This window comes from Hylobates moloch, unplaced genomic scaffold, assembly GCF_009828535.3.
Source record: "Hylobates moloch isolate HMO894 unplaced genomic scaffold, HMol_V3 SCAFFOLD_26, whole genome shotgun sequence".
Classification (NCBI taxonomy): Eukaryota; Metazoa; Chordata; class Mammalia; order Primates; family Hylobatidae; genus Hylobates; species Hylobates moloch.
The window spans coordinates 2,876,608-2,902,760 of record NW_026652301.1 but is presented as its reverse complement, the minus strand read 5'-3'; the positions used below and the strand labels follow the sequence as shown (position 1 = coordinate 2,902,760).

The 26,153-nt window shown below is 38.1% G+C and overlaps 1 protein-coding gene across 5 annotated transcripts in view; it reads left to right on the top strand.

Moving 5' to 3' along the window:
* Positions 1 to 26,153, top strand: part of LOC116463144 (metabotropic glutamate receptor 1) — a 413,105-nt gene that overhangs the window by 322,436 nt on the left and 64,516 nt on the right. For all 5 annotated transcript variants that reach the window (XM_058434471.1, XM_032146109.2, XM_032146110.2 and 2 more), the window contains 2 exons: positions 6,036 to 6,282; positions 11,323 to 11,491. In XM_058434471.1, the coding sequence (XP_058290454.1) occupies positions 6,036 to 6,282; positions 11,323 to 11,491 (416 nt within the window). The remainder of the gene's footprint in view (positions 1 to 6,035; positions 6,283 to 11,322; positions 11,492 to 26,153) is intronic.

Below are 26,153 nucleotides of genomic sequence, written 5' to 3'. Positions count from 1 at the left end.
TTCCCAGGTCCTAGACTTGGGCACAGGCAAGGCTAGACAGTTCTGAATCTTATCTCAAATTCTCCCTGGAAGAGCATAAAGAAACTTTAGCAGCCAGGCCTCCAAGCAAAATTGAGGGCACTTTGTCCCTTTGAGGTCATTATTTAAAAAATGACCTGATTAATCTTCCTTCAATAAATCTAAGACTCAGGCAATTTAAAGGAATATGAATTTCATTTTCTTTGCTCAATATGTTAACAATATAAAATAATTACAGCCCTTTCTATTTTGATCTGAATTGAGATTGTATCAAATTAGGTATTGAATATATAATTCTGTCAGGCAAAAATAAGCAGTGGAGAGCTACAAATGTCGAGAAATCAGAAGAATATTTTCTCCAGGGGGAGTCACGTTTACCGTTGTTTCCCCGAATGCTTCGTTGCTTTATGAGGAGATAGAATAATGTGGTGTTTGTTCTTTTAATTTGAAGTTAATGCCAAGAATTTAGATTTGAAAAGGTACCACTGGACCTACATGCATAGTGATGGGGTTGCATTAATGAAATCAAACAGGCATCAACAAAGGTACTTTATTGGAGCTAAACATTCTTTCAATATTTTTTAATCTGAACATTCAAAATGGCACAATATTACTAGCAACTCAGAACAAACAAAATTAAGCTAATAATTTTTGCTAACAAATGTCCTGTTGTCTGTAATGGGACTGCTCTACTAGTTGGGTAGGGCTGCTGCGTGCATGCAGAGTGCTGCCTAATAGGGAGTGCCTGCGTATGAATTCCTCATCTGTCCTTGCTAACTCTGTGACCTTGAACTTAGGACTCCTGATTTTAGTGGGCCAGCCTATGTATTTCCTTCTGAAATTTAGATCCGAATAAGAAGTAGACCTAGGAATATACTTGTGAGTGCACATAGAACATTCAAACGAATTTATAAAAAATTAGAATTAATACATACATTTAGCAAGCTTGCAGGATACAAAGTTAGTATGCAAATATCAACAGTATCCCTGTATACTAGCAACAAACAATTAAAAAATAAAAATATGCCAATTGTAGTAGCATCAGAAAAATCAAACACATAGACTCTGCACACTGAAAGATAAAAAAATTGCTGGGATCAATTAAGAAAACTAAATAAATGAACACTTTCTTCTAGAAATGCTCCATACCATGACCTGGGTAGCAGTTACATGAATGTGTACATATGTAAAAAGTTTTTGACCTATAAAGATTTCTGCACTTTACTATATGTGATTTATACTTCAATGAAAAACAAAACTAACTGATAAACAAAAGACACACTGGATCGGGAACCTGGTTTTGATATGTGCCCACCATGGAGAGCCTGTGTGCTGCTGCACTCAGGTAGCAGTTTACAGTCCTTCTTGAGCTTTCACAATAAGAACACGATTACTATTTAGAACCAAGGCAGCTATTTTCATAACCCACTGTGAAGCACTTAGGCATGTATTCTTTTGAAAGTAAATAAACACAGTCAACTACAATTATTTGGTTCCATTTAGCATATTACAAAAAGTAATGGTTTAATGATATCCTAGTGGTCCCAAATAGTTAAAGTACCACAGAAAATGATTCATAAAATCTCTTCTCGCTAATAACTCTGAGACAAGTGTTACGAAAAGGCACTAAACCCCAGGAAACCAAAGTGTTTTCACCTTCCCACCAAGTGACAATGTTATTAGTTTATAATCCTCTATTCACTAGCCATGAAAATATAGGAGCTTTAGAGGACAGGGCAGCCTATAATAGATTTTGTTTGCTCAATTATAGATCCTTACAACATTATCTGGACAGTTGCTGTGGTAAAGGAAATGGCCCTGTAAAAGCCACATGACTTTCCAACTTTGTGTCACATGTCCCTACATGCTAGTTTATTAGACTTGGGGCCAGCAGGGCTGAGACTGAGGTAGTAGCTGAAGAGAGTTCTTCCTGACAGTAGGACCCCCCTGGGTGAACAGAGCCAGGGGACTGGCAGAGTAAGAGAGCATAGGTACTCACTTCAGATGGACACAAACACACAAACTCTGTGTCTATTTTGGAAAGAGGTGTGAGCTATTACATTGCAAATATTCCCCGGAAGCATGTATCTAGCCTCCCGGCTCTCTATATGACACTGACAGAATGGGCTTCTTTGTCATCATTTGCTGTTGGTAGATTGGGTGCCAGTACTTGTAGTCAGAGAGACAGCTGTGCACATCTGGAATGATCCCAGAGAGAAGTCCTAAACCAGGCTTGACAATGGTGCCAGGGCACTGAAGGATGACCTGTCCTCTGTCACCAGAAAAGCGTCTCCTCTGTAGATTTCTATACCTGCCCCTGCATTGCCACTAAGTGTGACAGGAAGAACAAGGAGTGAGGAGGCATTTGGATCTGGGTTATACCACATGCTTTCCTCACCTGTAAAACAGTGAGACTAATGTTTAGTTGGCAGGATTATGGTAAGCATTATAGCTCATTTCTTAATTATTGTATATAACAAACACTCAAGAACTGGTAGCTATTATTATTATTATTATTATTATTATTATTGTTATTATTATTATTGAGAGGGAGTCTCATTCTGTAGCCCAGGCTGGAATGCAGTGGCGCGATCTGGGCTCACTACAAGCTCATCTCCCGGGTTCACGCCATTCTCCTGCCTCAGCCTCTCCGAGTAGCTGGGACTACAGGCGCCCGCCACCACGCCCGGCTTTTTTTTTTTTTTTTTTTTTGGTTTTTTAGTAGAGACAGGGTTTCGCTGTGTTTGTCAGGATGGTCTCGATCTCCTGACCTCATGATCCGCCTGCCTTGGCCTCCCAAAGTGCTGGGATTACAGGCGTGAGCCACTGCGCCCGGCCTTATTAGTATTATTGTAGATATGAAGCTATTGCCTTTACTTTAAATGCTCTTTCCCAGATATTTGCCTGATTCACTCCCTATTCTTCTTCAATTATTCACTCAATGCTCCTCTTTTTAGTGAGGTCTACTCTAACCAATCGACATGATACTGTCTCAATATACCCACTTTTTCTTTCCCGTTCTCTTGTATTTTTTTCTATAACACTGATTTGATCATAATTATTACATAATTTTCTTAGTTGTGTTAATTTTTAGAAATTTTCTATAGACTTTTACAATAATTTAAGTCCTGTGACATCAGGTAATCAGGTATTCTTGTATGTTTTGTCTACATAATACCCCATTGAGGCCAGGCGCGGTGGCTCACGCTTGTAATCCCAGCACTTTGGGAGGCCGAGGCGGGCGGATCACGAGGTCAGGAGATCGAGACCACGGTGAAACCCTGTCTCTACTAAAAAATACAAAAAATTAGCCGGGCGTGGTGGCAGGCGCCTGTAGTCCCAGCTACTCGAAGAGGCTGAGGCAGGAGAATGGCGTGAACCCGGGAGGCGGAGCTTGCAGTGAGCCGAGATTGCGCCACTGCACTCCAGCCTGGGTGACAGAGCAAGACTTCGTCACAAAAAAAAAATGCCCCATTGAAAAAAGCAGTGCCAGATGTATCATAGGTATGAATAAATGTTTGTCAAATCTTTAAAAAATTACATAACTGTGAAATTAGTTAAAAAATAATGACATTCTACTGACTATGGTTTGTATATACATATGTATACATCTATGTACATATGTTTACGTGTGTCTATACATACATATTTGTACGTTAATCTTACCCATAATAACCTCAGAAGATAAGACACAGTTAGAAGGCACCTGACTTAAGAGAGATGATATAATTTGCCTGGTTAGCCTTGTTTACACCTGTGTTCTCAAAATAATTGTTGCTAACACTAACTTTCTCTCTAAAAAACAACCCAAATCATAAGTTATATGATCACCCTAAATGAGGATCAAAAGGAAAACATTGATCTCACAGATATCCAAGAACAGTTCCTGTCTCAGTGCTGATGAACGAAGTATCCACTAGACAGCCACTGGCACTGGCTTAAGAAGTTTGTACTGGGGGCACCAATGTAATTTTTTATCTATGTAAAATAAGTCTTAAATAGTAGTTACAAAAACAAGAAGAGCAAACTCAGTGTCCATAAGGCTTGTCCCTAACAGATAATTTTTCATTTGGTAAATAACTTTGTGTGTTTATTCTGATATTTTTCTACAGTTTGATCCTGGTGTTGGCTGTAATGACTGCCACTTTGGGTGATGGTTTTAGTATTGACAGGACACTTTAAGGGGCTGCTGTCTTAAAGGTTATTTTGCCACTCGATTTTTGTCTTTTTTTTCTTTAACTCTTGGTAATTTCTATGATTCTAGTAGCTTTAATATTTAGCATTTGGGGTTCTAGGCGAGCCTATAAGGGCTTGTTTAAGAGTTGTCTGGCAGATGGCACAAATTTACCTCTTTTCTGGTCCCAGTAAGTTGGAGAGGGAGAGAAAGAAAACCAACAGTAAGGGCCATGGGTTCTGGCTGACAGACATAAGCTACTCTGTTTAAATGAATCTGCAATTTTTGGAAGGAGGATCTTTGCTTTCTTTCTTATGTAACTTTCTATACTTATTTTGTGTGGTTTGATTTTAAAATGCCCTTCCTCTCTATCTTACTCCTCATTTCCTCTTGGAAAATTTCCTTTCAATCAAGAAAATATTGCTTTAGCAAATTACACTTTTAACAATGTCCTATCTTGCAAAGCTGGAAAATGGATTAAAATCTAATCTTCTTCCCCTTTAACCTAGCCTGGGTATTTTATATATCACTCTCAGGGTAGATGTAAGTATACCTTTTTCAAACTTTTGACTACATCTAAATAGATAGGCCTTTAAATAGAACTCTTTAAAAATGTCCATTTTCATCCCAAATTCGATATCAAAGTCAAAACTCTTTAGAGTTTCTTCTGAAGACTCAAACTGTCTAACTTCCTAAATATTCCTCTGCTAGTCTTAGCCTGGGAACCTTAGTGTCCAGTGACCTATTTAGGTTGGAACAAAGAGGGCAGCTGGCAGGGAGTGTGAGGAGCCCCATGTTGTTCTCAACCCCATGTGCAGCTAAATTGCTGACTTTCCCACCTTCTAGTACTTCAAGCACACATCACATCGACCCCCCACTATCCGTCAAATGAGGGAGGAAAAGCTCACTGCAGAGAGAAGCAAATTTCAGGAACCAACTAAAGTCTCTGAATTATGCCAGTGATGTTTCCAAAATATATATTTTGTTTTGCAAACCTCTTACCTTTATTTCAACAAACCCAGTTGGTCCCAAAATTTCTCATCCATATCTAAGTCCTGAAGTCTAGACTTCCAATATGGAGCTTATATCTAACACAATACCATTCTTGCGAACCTGCTTGGCAGTTAGGGAGTTTTTGATCACCTGTGACATAGGTAGAAGTGATTGTGGGGTTTTTGAAATTCACAGGTAAAATCTAAAGGTTAAAATTAATGTGTAGTGTGACTCTTCGGTGAAGAAACATTTTACCTGACTTTCCAATAACTAGCAAATCTGATTTAAATATTTCTGCCCCTTCAACCATATATAAGAAGAGATTCATACTGACCAGTTCTAACTCTGGATTTTTGTGGCCTTAGAAATGAAAAAAAAAAATAATGGAATCACCAAAAGAAAATACCATGGTTTAGAGAATGCATAAACTGAATTCCTGTAGACAGTGGATTGTCATAAAGGAATCAAAAAATGTTTTTCCAGTACCATGATATAGGAAGATTTTTAATATAAGTTCCTGTGAACAAAGAAGGAGTAAGAGTTATTCCCATTACTCCTTCAGGATTTCTTTACAATATTCGAAAGTCCTTTATTTTCACCTCTATGAAGTTTGTTTTATATCTCATAAAACCATTATTGAATAGAGAGAATAAAACTGAATAAACCATTTGCAGGTGGAATCCACCAGAACTAGCCACAAGTACAAAGCTTGCACAGGCGGGCATGGCTTCTGCCAGTGTCATTGCTCATTCCCTTCCTCTGAGAACCCCCAAAAGCATTTGAGAATTAAACCTGGGAGCCTAGTCTTTATTATTGTGACCTTGGTAGTGATCTATTTTTATTGTTACAGGCAATGAAAGCTTAGAAGAAAACTATGTCCAGGACAGTAAGATGGGGTTTGTCATCAATGCCATCTATGCCATGGCACACGGGCTACAGAACATGCACCATGCCCTCTGCCCTGGCCACGTAGGCCTCTGCGATGCCATGAAGCCCATCGATGGCAGCAAGCTCCTGGACTTCCTCATCAAGTCCTCATTCATCGGCGTATCTGGAGAGGAGGTGTGGTTTGATGAGAAAGGAGATGCTCCTGGAAGGTAATCTTTTCAGTAATCAATCTAAGTAACCTTGTGAGCCTTCCTGTGCCAGACAGATGGCAACTGTGGCTTCATCTGGTTCCATGGTTTCTGGGTGTCATGAGGATAGATATAACTAGGTAGCAAAAGGTCCAGGGATAATATCAGATGAAATTACCAAATACCACACCACTTTTTAAAACATTAAAATACTTCTTTTTCAACACCCAATACCCAGTATTCTACCAGTGCCACCCCCTTACTTAGCTATCACTTGACCCTTTTTCCAGAATGCTTGGGACCTTCCTGCAAGCCCAGGAACCTAAAGAAATTACACTTGGCCAGCAGAAACCTCTCAGACCTGCCAGCACCAGGCCAGCATCTTTCTGATTGATTGACTATATACCATTCTGGTTATGAAATATTTTGAATATTACACCTGGTTAAAGAGCTCAATATGCAAAGAGAACTAAGTCCTGCATATGTGTCCCTTCTCCTCAGGCTAACTTATGTTTGTGCTAACATATCTCTTGGAGCAAGAAAGGAAACAACTTTGTTTTGGGGATTGAGTCCCTATGGCTTATTAATCAAACAAAAAGCAGATGAAAAGTAAACCAAGGTAGATACATAAAATCCTCTCCAAGCCATTTTACATACAGTCTGCTCTGCAATACTTGCTTTGATACTACCAGTTAGCTCAAGCATAATTGGTACGTAGGAAATTTTGTTAGTATCAAGAATAGTTGTGTTCATTCATACACAGTTTCTTAGAAAAGGCATAATCAGAATGGCAGAAGAATTAACACCTTCAGGAGGACGGAAAAAGGCCCTCAGCTTGGCTACCACTCAGCAAGCCCAGGGTCTTATAGGCCCTGTCACCTGTCAGTCTACGATGTCCCAGACTTAGAGCTTTTTAGAAAAGCATATGCTGTGTTCAAGTGGAACATCAAATCATTTAATCTTCATTGCTGTAGGTGGATCATTGTCTTTTTTTTACAGATAATAAAACTGGGTATCAGAGAAACTAAGGAACTCACCTAATGTCCACAGATTGCAAGCGGTGGAGGCAAGTGCTCTCACTCTGGGGCTTCTAATCTTTTGCAACATCACACTGCCTTTTAGCAGATCCTAAAATTAGGCAACGTGGCTGGCAATCTTCTTTTTGGTTTTTGAGAAAGAGTCTCACTCTGTTGCCCAGGCTGGAGTGCAGTGGCACAATCTCGGCTCACGCAATTTTTGCCCCCCAGGTTCAAGTGATTCCCCTGCCTCAGCCTCCCAAGTAGCTGGGACTACAGGTGTGCACCACCACGCCTGGTTAATTTTTTTGTATTTTTAGTAGAGATGGGGTTTCACTGTGTTGGCCAGGCTGATCTTGAACTTCTGACCTCAAGTGATCCACCCACCTTGGCCTCCCAACGTGCTGGGATTACAGGCGTGAGCCACTTTGCCCGGCCTGGCAACCTTCTTAATGTCATTTCAGAAGTACTGTAAGGGACTCTTTGGCCCTAAGTAAGTCTCCATGTATCTCTTTATGTCAGCTTGAAGTCCTGCACTTAGTGAGCACCTTGTGAGAGCTAACTGGATTCTCCCTGTTAAAATTTGACAGCTCTAGGAAGGATAAATGATATCAGTCACTGTCAGCAATTAAAATGATCAATTTATCAGATTTCTTCCAAGCTGCTAGTTAGATGGGAGCAGGTTTTGACTGGAATGCAAGTGAGGTAGATGGAATGATTCAGGAACTGGGCATGTGAAAAGCTTTGAGGAAATGGTACCAGGAGCAACAAGTGAGTCTGAGGTTCAGAACATTGACTACCTGCCTCTGTAAACTCTCTTTCATCCTGTGTCCCACTGGACCCTAGGCTCAATAAGGGGTCAGAATTAGAATGTAAACCTTCCTTCATGATTCCCAAAGATAACATACAATGTGCCTAGCACAAGGCCAGAGGCATTTTTGACACTTCATATATTCAAGTTTACTCCTCTTCTCTCTCTTTACAAGTTATCTAAAATATAGGTGCATAATTTTAGCTTGTTTCTTCTCTATCTTTAATTAAATATTCAAATATTACTTAAGCTTTCCCCTGGGTCTCTTCTTAGGGATCATATCCTTCTGCTTGCAATTGGTTGGCATAATCCATTTTCAATTTCTGTTTCGAAAATCTCCCTGTACTCCCTCCTCCTGTCATACCATCGTTCATGCTTTTGGTCCCTCTTGTAATTATTTCAGTTAATCATCACACAATGTAAACTGAATGCATTGAGAAGATGTTGTAAATATGTAATTTATAGCATAAAAAATTCCAGAATAAAAACCAACATGCCTAGAAGGAACCCTGGGGTCAAAGGAAAAGGGCAGTGTTCAGTAATACACACAGTATGAGGAAAGCTTTTTAAAATGAAGTCAGTATTTTTCACTGGATATTTTTCAATAGTTTTTTTTCCCCAGCTTTTGGGTCTTTTTAAAAAATGTGTTTTATACCAAAATATTGTGAATTTTTTTTTGTTTCTAAATGCTAATGAAGTGTGAACTGATTTCTCTTATGAAAAAGCAAATGAGGAAGCTAAAATAAAAGTCTTTGGAAACTGATTTAAAGGAAAAATACATTCTAGAGCCAGCATTGCAGCAAAGCCTTCTTTGTGAGTATGTGAGAAGCTGTAATAATGTAATCTGAAATAAAACACAAAAATTCCTGGAAATGAAAATGGAAATTACTCACATCAAGCACTCACAACAGCACAACAGTTTCTATAGCTCTAATGAATCTAAAATGGAAAGATATCAGAGGTGTAGATTAGTGTCATTGATCAACAGGATGAGTGTGAGCCATCAGCTCACGGTTAATTCTCACTTGGATATCACTCAGAAAGATACTCTGAAGAACTTTCTGGTATGTCTAGCAACTGGGGGATAATAACTCTCTATTAGTCAAAAGTCAACACAGCAAAGAGATGAATAATGTGCTCTGGGTGTACCATTCTCTCTTCTCATTCTAAGCTCGTTTTGTTTACCTGGCAAAGGAGAGCTTTCTTTACTTTCCCAAAATACCTTTTCTTTTAGGGGACAACTATTTGTAGAAATTGCAAGAATCTGGATGTGGAGAAGCCATTAGCTACCCTGTGGGTGACAGAATGCATTTGCACATTAAGAACAGGCAGAAAACCCAATCAACCGACGACATTCCTTGTCTACATTAAAAAAAAAAAAAAAAAAAAAAACTAGGCCAGATACAGCCAATAGATTTCAGATGCCAACTTAGTTTGATTGGCTGTAGCCTCCTGGAGTGCTAGGCTGAGAGGGATTGTGAGCATGAGTCACTTTAGAGAGAAAGAATTGCAGGAAGGATTAGGCAGGGGCATGTGAGAGGGGCGAGGGATGAAGAGAGCTGATGAAGAAGAGAATGTGTTGATTAATTGCCATTTCCTTCAGTCAAGCACAAAGAGCAAGAGGCCATGACTCATCTTCTAGTCCAAGAGGATGAGCACTTTGCATAGGTACTGCAGAAAAGAATACCACTTTGCAGAACTAGTAAGGAGCAACCAAGCATGCAGCTTGGGGAAACTGCAGCATTAATTATAGAGTGAATAGCAACATGGAAAGGAGATGTAAGAATGCCAGAGTTCCCATGACTGAGATATAAATGGTTATGCCAGTACAAAGTTGTTCTCCAGTATTCGTATAGAAATGAAAATAACCAGAGTATTTTAGGGCATTAATAGTATAGAAATATGAATGAAATCATGCTATTGCCTTATAGATTGTCTTCCTTCATTTGAGATGCTATAGCAAAATATCATAAACTGTATGGTTCATAAATAACAGAAATTTATTGCTCACAGTCCTGGGGGCTGGAAAGTCCAAGAACAAGGCACCAACAGATTTGGTGTCTAGTGAGGACCTGCTTTCTGGTTCACAAATGGCACCTTCTAATTTTGTCCTTGTGTGGTGGAAGGGGCAAGAAAGCTTTTTAAGGCTGCTTTTACTAATCTCATTCATGAGAACTTTGTCCTCATGGCCTAATCACCTCCTGAAGGCCTTTCCTCCTAATACCATCACCTTGGGGGTTAGGATTTTCAGCATATGAATGGAAGGGGGTGAACATAAGCATTTCGACCATAGGACATATGCATTTGTCCTGATTATAAAGCAGTTTTTTACATGCCTATCTTAATAAATCCCCACAAGAACCACATGAGGCTTAAAGAGTTTAGTGGCATTCCTAAGTAGTATAATCTACTGTTAAAATGTTAGAAAAGAGAGCAGCTTGTACATTCTGATGTTAGATCTCGTGTTCTTTAGATTGCATTGGAGAATGTCCTATACCATATACATATATGGTGTGTGGTGTATAACATGATGTTTTGATATACTGTATGTATATAGTAATGATTACCATAGTGAAGAGTTCTAAGTGTAGGTTTTGCCATTGTGTAGTGTTCCGGCATTTCAAATTACTGAAATAACTGATACCAGTTATTTGGTTTCAAAAATATTTATCCTAATCAGGGAGGAAATTAGTTTAAATGTCAGTGCACAAGACATTAAATCCTCAACATCCTTACTAATTAAAGATGCCTTGCTCAGATTTCTTGCTCTATTAGCACCTTAAAAAGGTTCCAGACTTGGTAAAACTCACCCCTTTTAATACAGTGTAATGAAAATGACAACTTAATGTGAAAAAGAAATTTGGATTAAAGTAATCAAATAAAAAATTAATGTTCTTATTGATACTTATTCAAAGAATAACTTAATAAACCATAATTTGAAGGACATGATCAACTTAGCAAACATAGCATTATTTTTTGGAGGATAAGCAGAGAGAAAAGTACAAGAGTAATTTATTTTTTAGTGAATATGGATGATACACAGAGATTGAAGAATGGAATATACACATTTGGGATAATCAGAGGAAACATAAGAAATAAGCTAAAATATTGGCAGTAGCTGATGTAAGATGATTCTAGCTTTCTCTTGTTTCTATTATTATCTACTTACCAACTTTCTTTGTTTTCTACATTATGTCTATATTCTATAAGACATGCATGTTGTGCTCTTTGTAGGTATGATATCATGAATCTGCAGTACACTGAAGCTAATCGCTATGACTATGTGCACATTGGAACCTGGCATGAAGGAGTGCTGAATATTGATGATTACAAAATCCAGATGAACAAGAGTGGAGTGGTGCGGTCTGTGTGCAGTGAGCCTTGCTTAAAGGGCCAGATTAAGGTAAGCCACAAATGCATTCTTGCATGGTATCTGTGAGGAGGTTGGCTACCTGGACATTAGTAAAGAACAACACAGACAATTTTAAAAACATGACTGTCCAGAAAGGGTGTGCCAGGCTTACGGTTTTGGCTCTTGAGTTTAGGTAGAACTGAAAAGACAAAATATTAGGAAACAGAGTGAGTAAACTCTTAGAATATTTGTATAGTCTTTACTTGAATCACAATGATGGGCTGGAATCTTTAACACAATCTAGGCAGGAAACAGATGAGTAATCAAATTTTAAAAATCAAAAACAGAAGTAAATGTGAAAACCAAAGCCAATAATAGTGCTTAGTCATAGTTCTAGCTATTGTTAAAGAAAGCAGAAGCTGAACAATGCTAAATAAGCAAATAACTAAAATACCAGAAGTTGAAATAGGGTAACACAGACTGCTTCTCATTTTCCGTTTCTCTACCCAGTCCTTTGATTCTTTTGAAACTGGCATTTTTTTCTACACAAGACAGCATCCCCACTTTCTAACTATTTTCAGGAGCTATTTGGAGGGTGGGGTGGGGCAAGTGAGTAACTATGACATCAGTATATATAGAAAATGATAACAAACAAGCATCAAATCCTCGGTGGGGTGTGCTAAAGAGGCTTCTTGATGAAGAAAGCATGGAGGCAACACTCTCCGTATTCCAGGCTATTTAAAACCAAACTGGGTGATGCACTAGGAAATGGAGCATAGGGGAGGGATTGTGAATGGCAGGGTATGGATTAGATGACCTAATAGGTCTTTCCCATCCCTAATTTTCTGTGATTCATTTTGAGGCACAGACAGGCTGTCATGTAAATGTCTCACAGCACAGCTGGAGCTGGGGTAGATCAGGCGTGAGGCTCTGGCTCCCGCCATGCTGACATGCCGCCACACCATTCTTTGCTTGAGAGCTGCAAAAACACCCATGTAGGAGAGATGCTCTGATAAGTTCACTGAAGGGTCCCCAGGGCAAGAATCTAGTCATATAATGCTAAGTTTAGACAGAGGCTGGACATGCTTTATCTCAACTGACTAAAGAAAATGCAGGATCTGCAACCTGTAACATCTTTTGGCAGCTGAGAAGAGCTATCCTGGTGGACTCAAATTCTCAGTCACTCTAGCCACTTGGACGAAGAAACAAACTTCTGAGATGAATCATCCTAGTTTTAAGTATCTTGTGCCTTCTCTGCAGAAGTTATATTAAAAATATTTAATAGTTGTTATGACAACCAGTCCATCAGCATAGACTCCATTCTCACGCTGTGACACAGTACTGGAGGCCTCATGCCGTGGCTATGGTAAATCTTTGAGTTGGTGGATCATGGGAAGATTTGGCCAATGTGTCCTACATGGCTGGGGTCCTATGGGGGATTCAGGAGACATGGAGACACTGCTAGCTTCCAAGCAGTGCAGAAGTATTTCAGTAGTCTAAGAATGTGTAAAAGTAGTATGTATGGGCTGATTCCTGTCTAGGTGGAATATTTCCACATGAGGCTGCTGATGATATAAGTTATGTTCTCTGAAATCCAGAGGCCCCACATTTCTCCTTGCCTGTTATCATGAGATGCCAGACCAAGGCACTCTGGTTGCATCATCTTTTCTGGATAGTGGGAAAAAACAGGATTATCTGTGGACTGAAGTCATAAGGTGAGGAGACGACAGAAGCCCTGAGCACATGCACTTCTGCCACCCAAAGGATGTCACATGTTGGCTCAGGCTGCATCTCCAGTGTGGGTGTAGCATTGAGTCTATTGTGCAGACAATTACTGGGAAACAGTTTTTGGAACTACAAAGTTCAGTTTGCAGGTTATATGGAAAAAATAAAACCTGGCAGGAGAAAACAAATTTCTTGGGGACAGGATTTGCTGTCCTCAAGCTCCCTTTCACAATTCCTTACTGTTACTCTGACTGCCAGGTGGCCATGAATGGGTGCTCACATACCACATGTGCTCCCTTTACACCTTCCAGAGGAGAGGCCTTTGTTCTCCCCAATTCAGGGGCAAGGCTGTCCGCATATGTCCCTGCACCTAAACACTGAAGTATTTCTGCCATCATGTTTGCGCTATGCCCATGCATGTTATCGAAGGAGATCCCAGGAGTTGTTGCTGAGCCATTACAGAGCATTCACTATAAATGCAAAGCTCCTGGGGGCCAATTTTAGAAAATTGTATACCCTGCAGAAGGAAAGTATGCATGCTCTCAATACCAACCTGGAGTGGAGGTGAGGGGGGATGTTTGTTTTGTTTCTCATAAGCACCTTGGGTGGTATGGAAACAAGTGAAATTTGAGTCCTATTTACCAAATAATATTATGCACATTCTAACATCACTAATTTGCCAGCTACCAGGCCCAGGATGCATACAGCCAGATCAGTAGCCACTGTCAAGATATAAGAGAAACAGGCAGCTTGCCAGGTGATTGTAGGACATACACTTGTATTAACTGGGAAATACAGCCTTTAGGAAAGGGTTATTTAAAATATCAAATCCATTTAAACTGCTAAAGTAATAATATGATATCTTTTCTGATAACCCACAGAACTTTCTTATGATCACTTCCTTTGAAGTAGTCAAAAATCTAGTTTTCTTATGTTATTGATTTTTAGAATTACAAATATATCTTACAATATCTCATGGAAGAAGAGAAAAGTTGTGGTCATACCACAAACACAGGTGCATAAAATAATACTTTTTATTGTTGTGTGTAACCTTAGGTTCCAGTCAGGAAAAAAGAGCCCATGTCAGATGGTTTACTAGGGGACACTTAATAGAAGAAAATGGTTACAAAAGTAAAATGTGGCACTGAGGCAACTCAAAGGTGACCAACAGCAGCATCTACTCCCACTCCAGAGCTAGAGGGACCCAAGAAAACCTCACAGCTACTACCTCTGAGCTATCCCTGAAGTGGGAGAGTGAGGGCACCCTGGTTTTTCTCTTCTCCTTCTCTTCTGCCTCCCATTAGTTGCTCCTATTTTACCAAAGCCATCCAGAAGACAGCTGGCAAGAGATCCTGGAAAATGTAGTTCACAAGTATCTTAGCTCAGGTTCCCTTGAACTCTACCAGCTATGCAAGGATTAATTGCTAATACATTAATGGAAGATTCAATCATAGAGAAACAAGAATAAGGGGGAAAGGGAAGTGAGATATGGAAGGATGGGGGAAAGCAAAACAAACAAAACAAGGTGACACGTTATTGAGCAGGAGATTGCTTCACTGAGCATAAGAAATCAAGTGGCCTCGAGAGGTCACTGGATAGGCTATTCGGACTATTGGAGGAAGGATGGGAGAGGAATGAATGTGTTCACTTCATCCTATTTTCTGCTTCGTGTGGCCAAAGTTTATGCTCACAGGAAGTTACAGGCAGCTACTGAGGAAGCCAGAGCCCAGGACTTGTAACACAACACTTCTTCAGATTCTGAAAGCAATGTGAGGAGTGAGAGCCTAGGTGGGTCTCCTATGGTCTTGCCTGGGTCCTGCTATGGTGAGTCCAACAAGGGCAGTTCTGGAGCCCAGAGCCTACTCAAAGGGAGGGAGAGACAGCTAGAGATGACAGAATATGAAGGAGCAGTGATCGAGACTGCAGTAGCAGTCATAACAGCAATGTCTAGAACTCTCCGAGTGCTGATAGCCAAGGGCCCAAGCCACAAGTGCAGCCAAAGAGAGTCTGGGGCAACAGATAAAGTCTGAACAGTGTTATGCAAGCAAACATCAGGGGCTTCGTGTGTGTGCTGGTCTCATATACAGAACCCACTGCTGTTTTCCTTGCTGTAGTGAAGGACAGGAAAGGGGTAGAAAGGGGAGGAAAGGTAAAGGAAAAGAAAGTGCTGGAAAGGAGAAGGGAAGTAATGGAGATCAGGGACTAACACTGGTCAGGTATGTTCATAAGCAAGTACAATAGATGCTTTACAGACATCATTTCAATTACTCCTTAAAAGGACTCTTTTAAAGCAGTATTATCATGCCCCCATTTTATAGACGAGGGAATCTGAGACCCAGAGGGATTGAGTCACTTGCCCCTAAGCTCTCTCAGCTAGAAAGTGCCAAAGCTGGGCTTGGAGCCAGCTCAAAGCTGTTATCATCCCACGGACACATGTTGTTCAACTATCTTTCATTATATGAACTGGCTCATTTCCTTCAAATGCATATTTCAATTTCTAAGCCTTATTTTTTCAATAGCTCACAATAAAATCATAAGTAATAATCCACTTTTAAAATGCCGAGGGAACAGAATCCACAATTCAGCAAGCAATATTTGTGAAGGAGGCTGGAAGAGTTTAATAGAGACTAAGACATTGACAGAGAAGTGAGGGAAAGGATACTGAAGGTTGATTTCACTGGCCTCCTGTTCTTTCTTCCCCTCTCTCCTCTCTCTGCTCTTTTCTCCTGCTTTCTTTTTCCTCTTAAGTTTGTATTTGAATTCTTTTCTCCAAGATGTTGGTTTTGGGTTGGGAGATTGTGGTAAGAGAATAGAGGTAACCTCACTTCTTCTTATCATCACCCAGCCAATCATGACAGAATTCTGGAGATATTAGGTGAATGTGGCATACGTCATAAATGTTTCTCCTCATTTACACATGCCCTATTGTTGTATAGTAAAGTGGCACCTTATTTATATAGAACAAAGTCCACTTACACATATCTTACACATTGTAGACTTTAGAATTAACTGCTTTCATTTATGAGATAAGACATTTCGGCCGGGTGCGGTGGCTCATGCCTGTAATCCCAACACTTGAGGAGGCCGAGACGGGCAGATCACGAGGTCAGGAGATCGAGACCATCCTGGCTAACACGGTGAAACCCTGTCTCTACTAAAAATACAAAAAGTTAGCCGGCGTGGTGGCAGGCGCCTGTAGTCCCAGCTACTCGGGAGGCTGAGGCAGGAGAATGGCGTGAACCCGGGAGGCAGAGCTTGCAGTGAGCCGAGATAGCGCCTAGGCAACTGAGAGAGACTCCATCTCCAAAAAAAAAAAAAAAAAAGACATTTCATCTGATTTGTTGGAATTATCTACTAGAGACATAAAATTTTGGTCTTAAAAGGCATTAGAAATGTGGCCCTAAGAAAAGAAGACTGCTTAATTTAAACCTCTAGCATGCTCCTTGCTCAATTTTAGCTTCTTATATGACTGATTTTTCCATGGGTGAGTAAAGAGGCCAAAGAGCAGATTCATTGAGAATCAAAGCAAAGGGAACATGATCATTCTCATTACGACCTGAGATACCCTTAAAAATGGATGGAACTAAGAAACCATTTATATTTGGCTGGAATTGGAACATTAAATGTGCCTAGGTTTGTGCTGCAAGCATTATTAAATAATGCTGCTACAGGAGTTTGTATCTGGCTTTTCCTATTAGTAGATATAGCTACTTGAGAGAAATTGCCAGTGGAGAAAACTTATAATTTCTAATAATATCCTTCTTTAAAAAATAAAATTGCTTATATTAATTTTCAGATTGACACCTTTCAACATAGGCCATTGATTAAAATGTAGCCAAGTTATATTCGGTCATGTCTGTTCAAGCCTCTACAGAGATTGGGGTTAGGGTCTCAGATTCCAGAGCATTTGTCAGGATCAGCAACCTAAGATCCTTCCTTAGCTCCCTTATTTTAATATCATTTCCCTCTTCCTCTGTACATTTTCCTGCTATTCAAAGAGCTCTCTATATTTACAGTTGCTTAGTTAGCCTAGCTTCTGCATTACTGGGTAAAAGATGCTGTTTATCTGGAAGCTTGGATACCCATTCTTGACCACAATAGTCAAGCAATTAGTACAACCCTACCTTTCCTGATAATAAGAAAAGGAATGTGATAAGGTGAAAGTTGATACTCTAGAATGTAATATAAAATCTATATGTATGTGTCTATGTATGTGTATGTGTGTATACATATGTGTGGGTATATTATTAATATATTTCTACTACGTGTAATCAGTCCTTCCTGTTGCCTTATACAGAAACAGCTACATAAAATAGATGTGTTTTCAGCTATTTAAATATATTATGTCCTCAAGGAGAAAAACAACTTTAATAATGTGATAGATGAAACTTGTATTCTATGGAAATCAGCTAGATGAACTTTGAAAAGCCTTATCATTCCACTTACTTTGCAGTGATTGAAACATTGCAATATGTTTGTCCAAATATAAGATAACAAAAATATGCTATAATACCATTTCCTGATAAGAGCTACCACTCAAAAGATATTGCCCCTCTGATCTCACTGGCAGTGGTTGGAGGGTTGAGGAAATGGGAGCCTAAAAAAGCAAGGGAAAATGAGGTTGGGAAGAGGATAGACGACGCATCCGCTTCCACCTTTCCTATTCTCACATTGAATCCAAGCAGCTGATCTGCTGATTTGCTTCTAGGTCACATTGTAAATCAGGCTGGGTTGATGATTTTATACTCAATTTTTCCATCTGCAATTGCTCCAAGTTCAGAGTTTAAAGTGTGTCACATTGTGGCTGTATTTCCTTTTACCTCTAGCTATTTATTTTTGTTTTTAGGGGCTACACCATAGAATATAGAAATAGTTTCTTTCTCCTCTAGTGCATGTGCTTCAAAATTGCTTGTATGCATTTGCTTTCCTCCATGACAGTGTGAGGAGGAATTTTGTCTTGAATGTGATAGCAAGAGAATTGTTTAGACCGAAATCTACCTCAAGTAAATTATCCTATTCTGCAAACAATCATCACTAGCTGATTACTACCTGACTGGCACTGGCATATCATGACTCTGTCCCCATGACCCACTCCAGCCAGCCCAGCTGGCTATAGCTTGATGAGATTATTCCTTTTTCTTTAACTATTTCTTGCCTACTAACATGGATTATCTCTGAGCACTTTTCACATCTGTAATCAGTATTTTTATTCATGTTCAGCTGTGTCTTAAAATTTTGACCAAGTTAATGAATACCTCTCTTTTGTTCTCATTTTGAAACATAAAAGAAAATATTAAAGAATAGTACAATAATTACTCACATATCCACCAATCTTATTCGAGAATTATAAATCTTTTACCATGTCACGCCTCTCTCTCCCTGTCTCTCTTTCTCCCTCTTCTTCTTTTTTTTTTTTTTGGAACCATTTAAAAGGTAAAAATATCATCAAATTTTATACCTTAATACCTCAGCTTACATATTCTAATAAGGACAAATCTCATATAATTATCAAACCAGCTAAGAAAGTTAACAATAACATCTTCAGCCATAACTGTCACATCCACCCCAGCTTTTTTCCCTCTTCGTGAATCAAAACAAACCAACCATCTAAATCATATAGTTAATGTAACCATTTTGGCATCCAGTAAAACAATGATTCAGTTCTTCCACTGTGTAATATCTTCTCAATTCTACTGCAAAATGGCAAGTTCTGAGTACAAATTGCCCACAGGCATATCAAAGAATCCTGTACTTGAGAAGTCTATAATTATGTAATGATGAGATCTGCCGGTGCTACTAAAATTTTGAAAAGGAATTGAAGCCCAAACATTGTCTTTAGTGTCTTATTGTGAATGTAAAAAAAAAATGAAATTACTATAGTATCTTTGAATGAGGGGGAATCTTTGCACACACAGTCATAGTGAAAAATTCCATGGAAATATCATTAATTTATCCACAACCACTATGAGTAATGCCCACACCTTCACCACTCCCACTCTGACCTATATGTGTGCTGTTCTGTTGGTCACTGAACTTTTTTGTTATTACCTCAGATCCAGCCCCTTCGTCACTTTCAGGGACGGATCCCCATGGAGAAATGCTGTGAATCATGGGCTAGTGGGCAGAACAGGGGACACAGCAAGGCTGACATGTCTTTGGTGGCAGTGACGTAAGTGGGGCACATTTAATTTTTTAAGTAGACATTTATTGAAGTATAATGTACACACAGAAAAGTAGCGGAGGACAGCACAGGTATGAAAACTCAGGGTACTCATCCTACCTAGCCTTGCTCTAGCTGTCCCCTCTGCCTAGAACACTCTTTCGCCAGATAGCTACGCCCTTTCCCTCCCTCAAGATTTTACTCAAATGGCAACAGCTTAGTGGGACCTTACCTGACCACCATATGCAAAATGGCAACCCCGTATTTCAGGTGTCTTCCTATCAGGACGAGGACCAGAGTGAGGCAGGCACCTATGGTACAGACTTCAAGGAGGCAGTCACTCTCAAGGTCCTGCAAGCTGGGTGAGGACTCGCACGTCCCTGAGGGAGAAAGACTCTTTAAATTTGGTCGCTAGACATTTCTCTCGCCACATCTCGGTTTCTCCCCTGTGACCTATTCCTCTTTCTTGCTTTAGTTTTTCCAAAGCCTTTTTTTCTAGAATGACAGCTCCTCAAAGGTGGGGATATTATGTTTTGTTCACTGATTATTTTGAGCTTTGATACAGTGCCTGACACATTGTATGTAGGCTAGGCAATCAAATGCATATTTCAAATGAATGAATGAATGAATGAGTCAATGAATGACTGAATAAATATGCTCTCCATAGGCATTTTTATTAACACATAATGGTACATATTTATGGGGTACACATGATATTTTAAAACATGCATACAATGTGTAATGATCAAATCTGGGTCAGTGGGATATCCATCTCCTCAAATATTTATCATTTCTTTGTGTTGGGAATATTCCAAATGTTCTCTTCTAGCCATTTTTAAATATACAATAAATTATTGTTAACTATAGTCCCCCTATTGTGCTATCAAACACTAGCATTTATTTTTTCTATCTAACTGTATTTTTATATGCATTAACCAGTCTTTCTTCATTCACCCCTCTCCTTACCCCTTCCCAGCCTCAGGTAATCAGCATTCTGTTTTCTACCTTCATGAGACCAACTTTTAAAATTCCCACATATGAGTAAGAACATGCGACATATTTCTTTCTGTGCTTTGCTTATTTAACATAATGTCCTCCAGGCTCATTCATGTTTCTGCAAATAACAGAATTTCATATATCTATTGGCCATTTGTATATCTTCTTTTGAGATATGTCTATTTAGGTTTTTTTCCCCATTTTAAAAATCAGGTTATTTGTTTTCTCGCCCTTGAGTTGTTTGAGTTATTTACATATTCTGGTTATTAATCTGTTGTTGGATGGATAGTTTACAAGTATTTTTGCCCATCCTGTAGGTTGTCTCTTCACTCTGTTAATTGTTTCCTTTGCTGTGAAGGAGCTTTTTAGCTTGATATAATCTCATTTGTCTATTTTTGCTTTTGTTGCCTGTGCTTTTGAGCTTTTATCCAGAAAATCTTTGCCAAGACCAATGTCTTGAAATGTTTCCCCAATATTTTTCTCTAGTAGTTTCATAGTTTCAGCTCTGACATTTAAGTCTCTAGTCCATTTTGAATTTACTTTTGTATATAGTGAGAAATAGGGGTTTAGTTTTTTTTTCTTCTGCATATGAATATCCATATTTTCCTAGCACCATTTATTAGAGACTATCCTTCCCCCAGTGTATTTTCTTGGATTCTTTGTAGAAAATAAGATGGTTGTAAATATGTGAACTCATTTCTGGACTCTCTCTTCTGTTCCACTGGCTTATGTGTCTGTTTTTATGCCAGAATCATGCTGCTTTAATTAACTACCTGTGTAGTATATTTTGAAGTCAGATAGTGTGATGCCTTCAGCTTTGTTCTTTTGCTCAAGATTATTTGGTTATTTGGATTCTTCTGTGGTTCCATGAGAATTTTAGGATTTTTTTTTTCTATTTTTATTTTTTACTTGTATTTTAGCTTCCCAGAGGGTACAAAGTTTTTTACATGGATAAATTGCATGCCACTGAGGTTTGGTGTAGGGATGATCCAGTGGCCCAGTTTGAGAGCTAGTATCAGACAGGAAGTTTTTCAACCCATGGCCCCCATAGTAGTAGTTTCCCAGTGTCTGTTGTTGCCATCTTCATGTCCATGTTTACTGAGTGTGTAGATCCTGCTTATAAATGAGAACCTGCAGTGTTTGCAAGTTTTCTATTCCTGAATTAGTTTGCTTAGGATGATGGCCTCCAGCTGCATCTGTGTTGCTGCAAAGGACATGATTTTTCTTTTTTATGGCTGTGTAGTATTTTACAGTGTATATCTACCTCATTTTTCTTTATCCAGTCCACCATTGATGGGCATCTAGCTTGATTCTATGTTTTTGCTATTGTGAATAGTGCCATGATGAACACATGAATACATGTGTCTTCTGTGAAGATTGCTATTGGTATTTTGATAAGGATTGCATTAAATCGTAGATCACTTTGGGTAGTATAGACATTTAAACTATCTTATTTCTTCCAAGCATGAACATGGAATATCTTTTTATTGTTTTGTGTCCTCTTCAATTTCTTTCATCAGTGTGTGATAGTTTTGATTGCAAAACTATTTTATCTCTTTGGTTAAATTTATTTATAGGTATTTTTTGGTAGCTACTTTAAATGAAAATTGCTTTTTTATTTCTTCTTCAGATTGTTCAGTATTGGCATATAGACATGCCACTAATATTTGTATGTTGATGTTGCATCCTGCAAATTTCCTGAATTCATTTATCAGTTTCTACAGTTTTTTTGGAGGGGGGGTAGAATCTTTAGATTTTTCTAAATAGATTATTATGTCATCTGCAAACAAGTTCAATTTGACTTCTTCCTTTCCAATTTGGATGCCCTTTATTACTTTCTCTTGCCTAATTTCTCTGGCTAGAACTTCCAGTACCATTTTGAAAAAAAAATGGTGAAAGTGGGCAACATTACCTTATTCCATATCTTAGAAGAAAAGGATTTCAATTTTTCTGTGTTCAGTAAAATGTCAGCTGTGGGTTTGTTCATATATGGCCTTATTATGTTGACAGACGTTTCTTATATAACTAATTTGTCGAGAATTTTTATTATTAAGGGATGTTGAATTGTATCAAATACTTTTTCTGCATCTATTGAAATGATCATATCGTTTTTGTTCTTCATTATGTTGATGTGGTATTAAACCATCCTTGAATCCCTGAGATAAATCCCAATGGATTGTAGTTAAAAATCTTTTTGATGTACTGTGGAATTTGGTTTGCCAGTATTTTGTTGAGGATTTTTGCATTTATGTTTATCAGGGATATTGGCTTGTAGCTTTCTTTTTTGTTTGTCCTTGTGTGGTTTTTGTATCAGGATAATTATGGCTTTGTAGAATGAATTTGGAAGAATTCACTTCTCTTCAATTTTTTGGAATAGTTTGAGAATAATTAGTACTGGTCTTCTTTAAAAGTCCAGTAGAATTCAGCAGTAAATTCTTCTGATCCAGGACTTTTCTCTGTTGAGAGATTTTTATTACTGATTCAATCTTTTTACCCATTATGGTGTGTTCAGGCTTTCTATTTCTTTATGGTTCAATCTCAGTAGGTTATATGTATTCAGGAAATTATCCATTTATTCTAGATTTCCCAATCCGTTGGCATATAGTTATTCACAATGGTCCTCTGCATTTCTGTGGTATCAATTGTAATGCCTTTTTTCATCTCTGATTTTATTTATTTGGGTCTTCTCTCTTTTTTTCTTAGTTTGTCTAGTTAAAGGTATGTCCACTTTGTTTATCTTTTCATAAAACTAATTTTTTTATCTTTTGTAGTTTTTATTAGTTTCATATTTCTACTTTGATATTTATTATTTATTTTCTTCTACTAATTGGGGGTTTGGTTTGTTCTTGCTTTTCTAGTTCTTTTAGGTGCATTATGAGGTTGTTTATTTGAAGTTTTTCTACCTTTTTGATGTAGGTATTTATTGCTGTAAACTTCCTTTTCAGTGCTGCTTTTGCTATATATTGTAGGTTTTGTTATCTTGTGTTTCCACTTTTATTTGTTTCTCAATTTTTAAATTTTCTTCTTAATTTATTCATGGACCTATTGGTCATTCAGAAGCATGTCATTTATTTTCCCTGTATTTTTACAGTTTCCAAAATTACTCTTGTTATTGATTTCTAGTTTTATTCTATTGTGATCTGAAAAGATATATGATATAATTTTGATTTTTTTTCCTAATTTTGGGGTCTTATTTTGTCACCCAACATATGGTCTATCCCAGAGAATGTTACATGTACTGCTGGTAAGAAGAATATGCACTCTGTAGCAGTTTGATAGAGTGTTTTGTAAATGTCAGTTAGGTCCATTTGGTCTAAAATGTAATTTAACTCCAATGTTTCTTTATTGATTTTCTGTCTGAATGATTGGTCCATTGCTAAAAGTGGAGTGTTGAAATCTCCAACTATTATTGTATGGCAGTCTATCTCTCTATGTCTATGAATGTTTGCTTTGTATATTTGGGTGCTCTGATGTTGGGTGCATAGATATTTACAACTGGCATATCCTCTTATTGAATTGACCCCTTTATCATTATAAAATAGCCTGCTTTGTCTCTCTTTACAGTTTTGACTTAAAGTCTATTTCATCTGATATGAGTATAGCTATTCTTGCTCTTTTAAAGACTCAGCCTCTCTTGATGTTGTGCAAGTTTAAGTGAGGACTTGCATATAACTGAAGGAAAGGTATCTAACTTTGTTCCCTAGGCCCTTTTCTTTCTTCACCTCTGTTTCTGCTCTGTACCGTATTTCTCTTTCTTGATTTAGTTTTTTCCATAGCCTTTTTCCAGAATGACAGCTCCTCATGGATAGTAACATTATCTGCTTTGTTCACTGATTACTTCTAACCTTGACACAGTGTCTGATGCATTGTAGGCACTCAAATAGAATTTCAGATGAGTGAATGAATAAATGGTGAATGAAGGAATTAATGAATAATTGAATAAATATCTCCTCATTGGCATTTTATTTCCCCTTCTAGAGATATACTTAATCCATTGTATAAGATTTTTGAGCTCTTTAACTTCAATAATTGGGTCTTTCCATTTATTTATTCCCATGCATAACATCATGTTGGCCACAGTGGGTCACTAAACAAAAGTTGATTAATTGAATTTATATATGCCAACCCCTGAGATACAATTTTGGCTCTCTGCATAATCTGTCATCATGCTGGCAGCCATTGTGATACTGGGAAGAGCCTAATTCTTGGAAATAACTTGACTGAGGCTTGTGCAAGGTATTGAGTCCATCTACACGGGTCCCCTCATTTGCAAAATGTACATAATTAACTGCACCCTGTGGAGTAGTCAGGATTCGTGTAATTCTATATAGAGTGCCTAGCACATAGTTTGACTTAATATATGTCAACTTTTTGATCATTTTATGTTCATATCATTTTATTATACGTTGTCGGTGATAAATTACAATGTAGTCCTACATTGTATGATATGCTTACGTAGTTCTATGTCTCTCTTTTATTCCAATTGAATTCTTCATTTCCATTTTTCTTTCTCTCATAGTCTATATTATTGCCTTCCATTCTTTTACATACATTGTTGAGTAACTGATATGTGCCAAGAACTGTGTTAGCACTGTGAACGCAAAGGAAATAAACATGGCCTCTTCTTTTGAGGAACTCATAGTGTAGCTGGGGAAAAACGGATCAGTAATTAGATTCTATTGTTGCCCAAGCTCTCAAAGAGGATATGAAGTGCTATAGGGACACAGGCCAGTGGAGCTAGCTCCTTTCTCTTATAGCTGACTCTCCCACAGTTCTTTTTACTTTTTATTTTAATTTTTAATTTTTATGGGTACATAGTAGGCATATATATTTATGGGGTACATGAGATGTTTTGACACAGGCATACAATGTACAATGAGTGCATCATGGAGAATGGGGTACTCCTCCCCTCAAACATTTATCCTTTGAGTTACAAACAATCCAATTACAATCTTTACAGTATTTTAAAATGTAAAATCCAGTTATTATTGACTATAGTCACCCTGTGGTGCTATCAAATAGTAGGTTTTATCCATTATATTTCTTTTGTACTCATCAACCATCCCCATCTCCTCCCCATGCCCCAACTACTCTTCCCAGCCTCTGGTAGCCATTCTTTTACTATGTCCATGAGTTCAATTGATTTGATTTTTAGATCCAGCAGATAAGTGGGAATATGCAATGTTTGTGTTTCTGTGCCTGGCTTATTTTACTTAACATAATAATCTCAAGTTCCATCCATGTTGTTGCAAATGACTCGATCTCATTCTTTTTTATGGCTGAATAATACTCCATTGTGTATTTGCATTACCTTTTCTTTATTAATTCACCTGTTGATGAACATTTAGGTTGCTTCCAAATCTTAGCTATTAGAAAAAGTGCTACAACAAACATAGGAGTGCAGATATCTCTTCAATATACTGATTTCCTTTATTTTGTGTACTTAGCAGTGGCATTGCTGGATCAGATGGTAACTCGATGTTTAGTTTTTTAAAGGAAACTCCAAACTATTCTCCATAATGATTGTACTAATTTACATCCCCATGAACAGTGTACAAGGATTCCCTTTTCTCCTCATCTTTGCCAGCATTTGTTATTGCCTGTCATTTGGATATAAACCATTTTAACTGGGGTGAGATGATACCTCATTGTAGTTTTGATTTGCATTTCTCTGATGATCAATGATGTTGAGCATTTTTTCTTATGCCTATTTGCCACTTGTATGTCTTCTTTTAAGAAACATCTATTCAAATCTTTTGTCCATAGTTTGATTGGATTATCAGATTTTTTTTTCCTATAGAGTTATTTGAGCTCCTTATACATTCCTGTTAT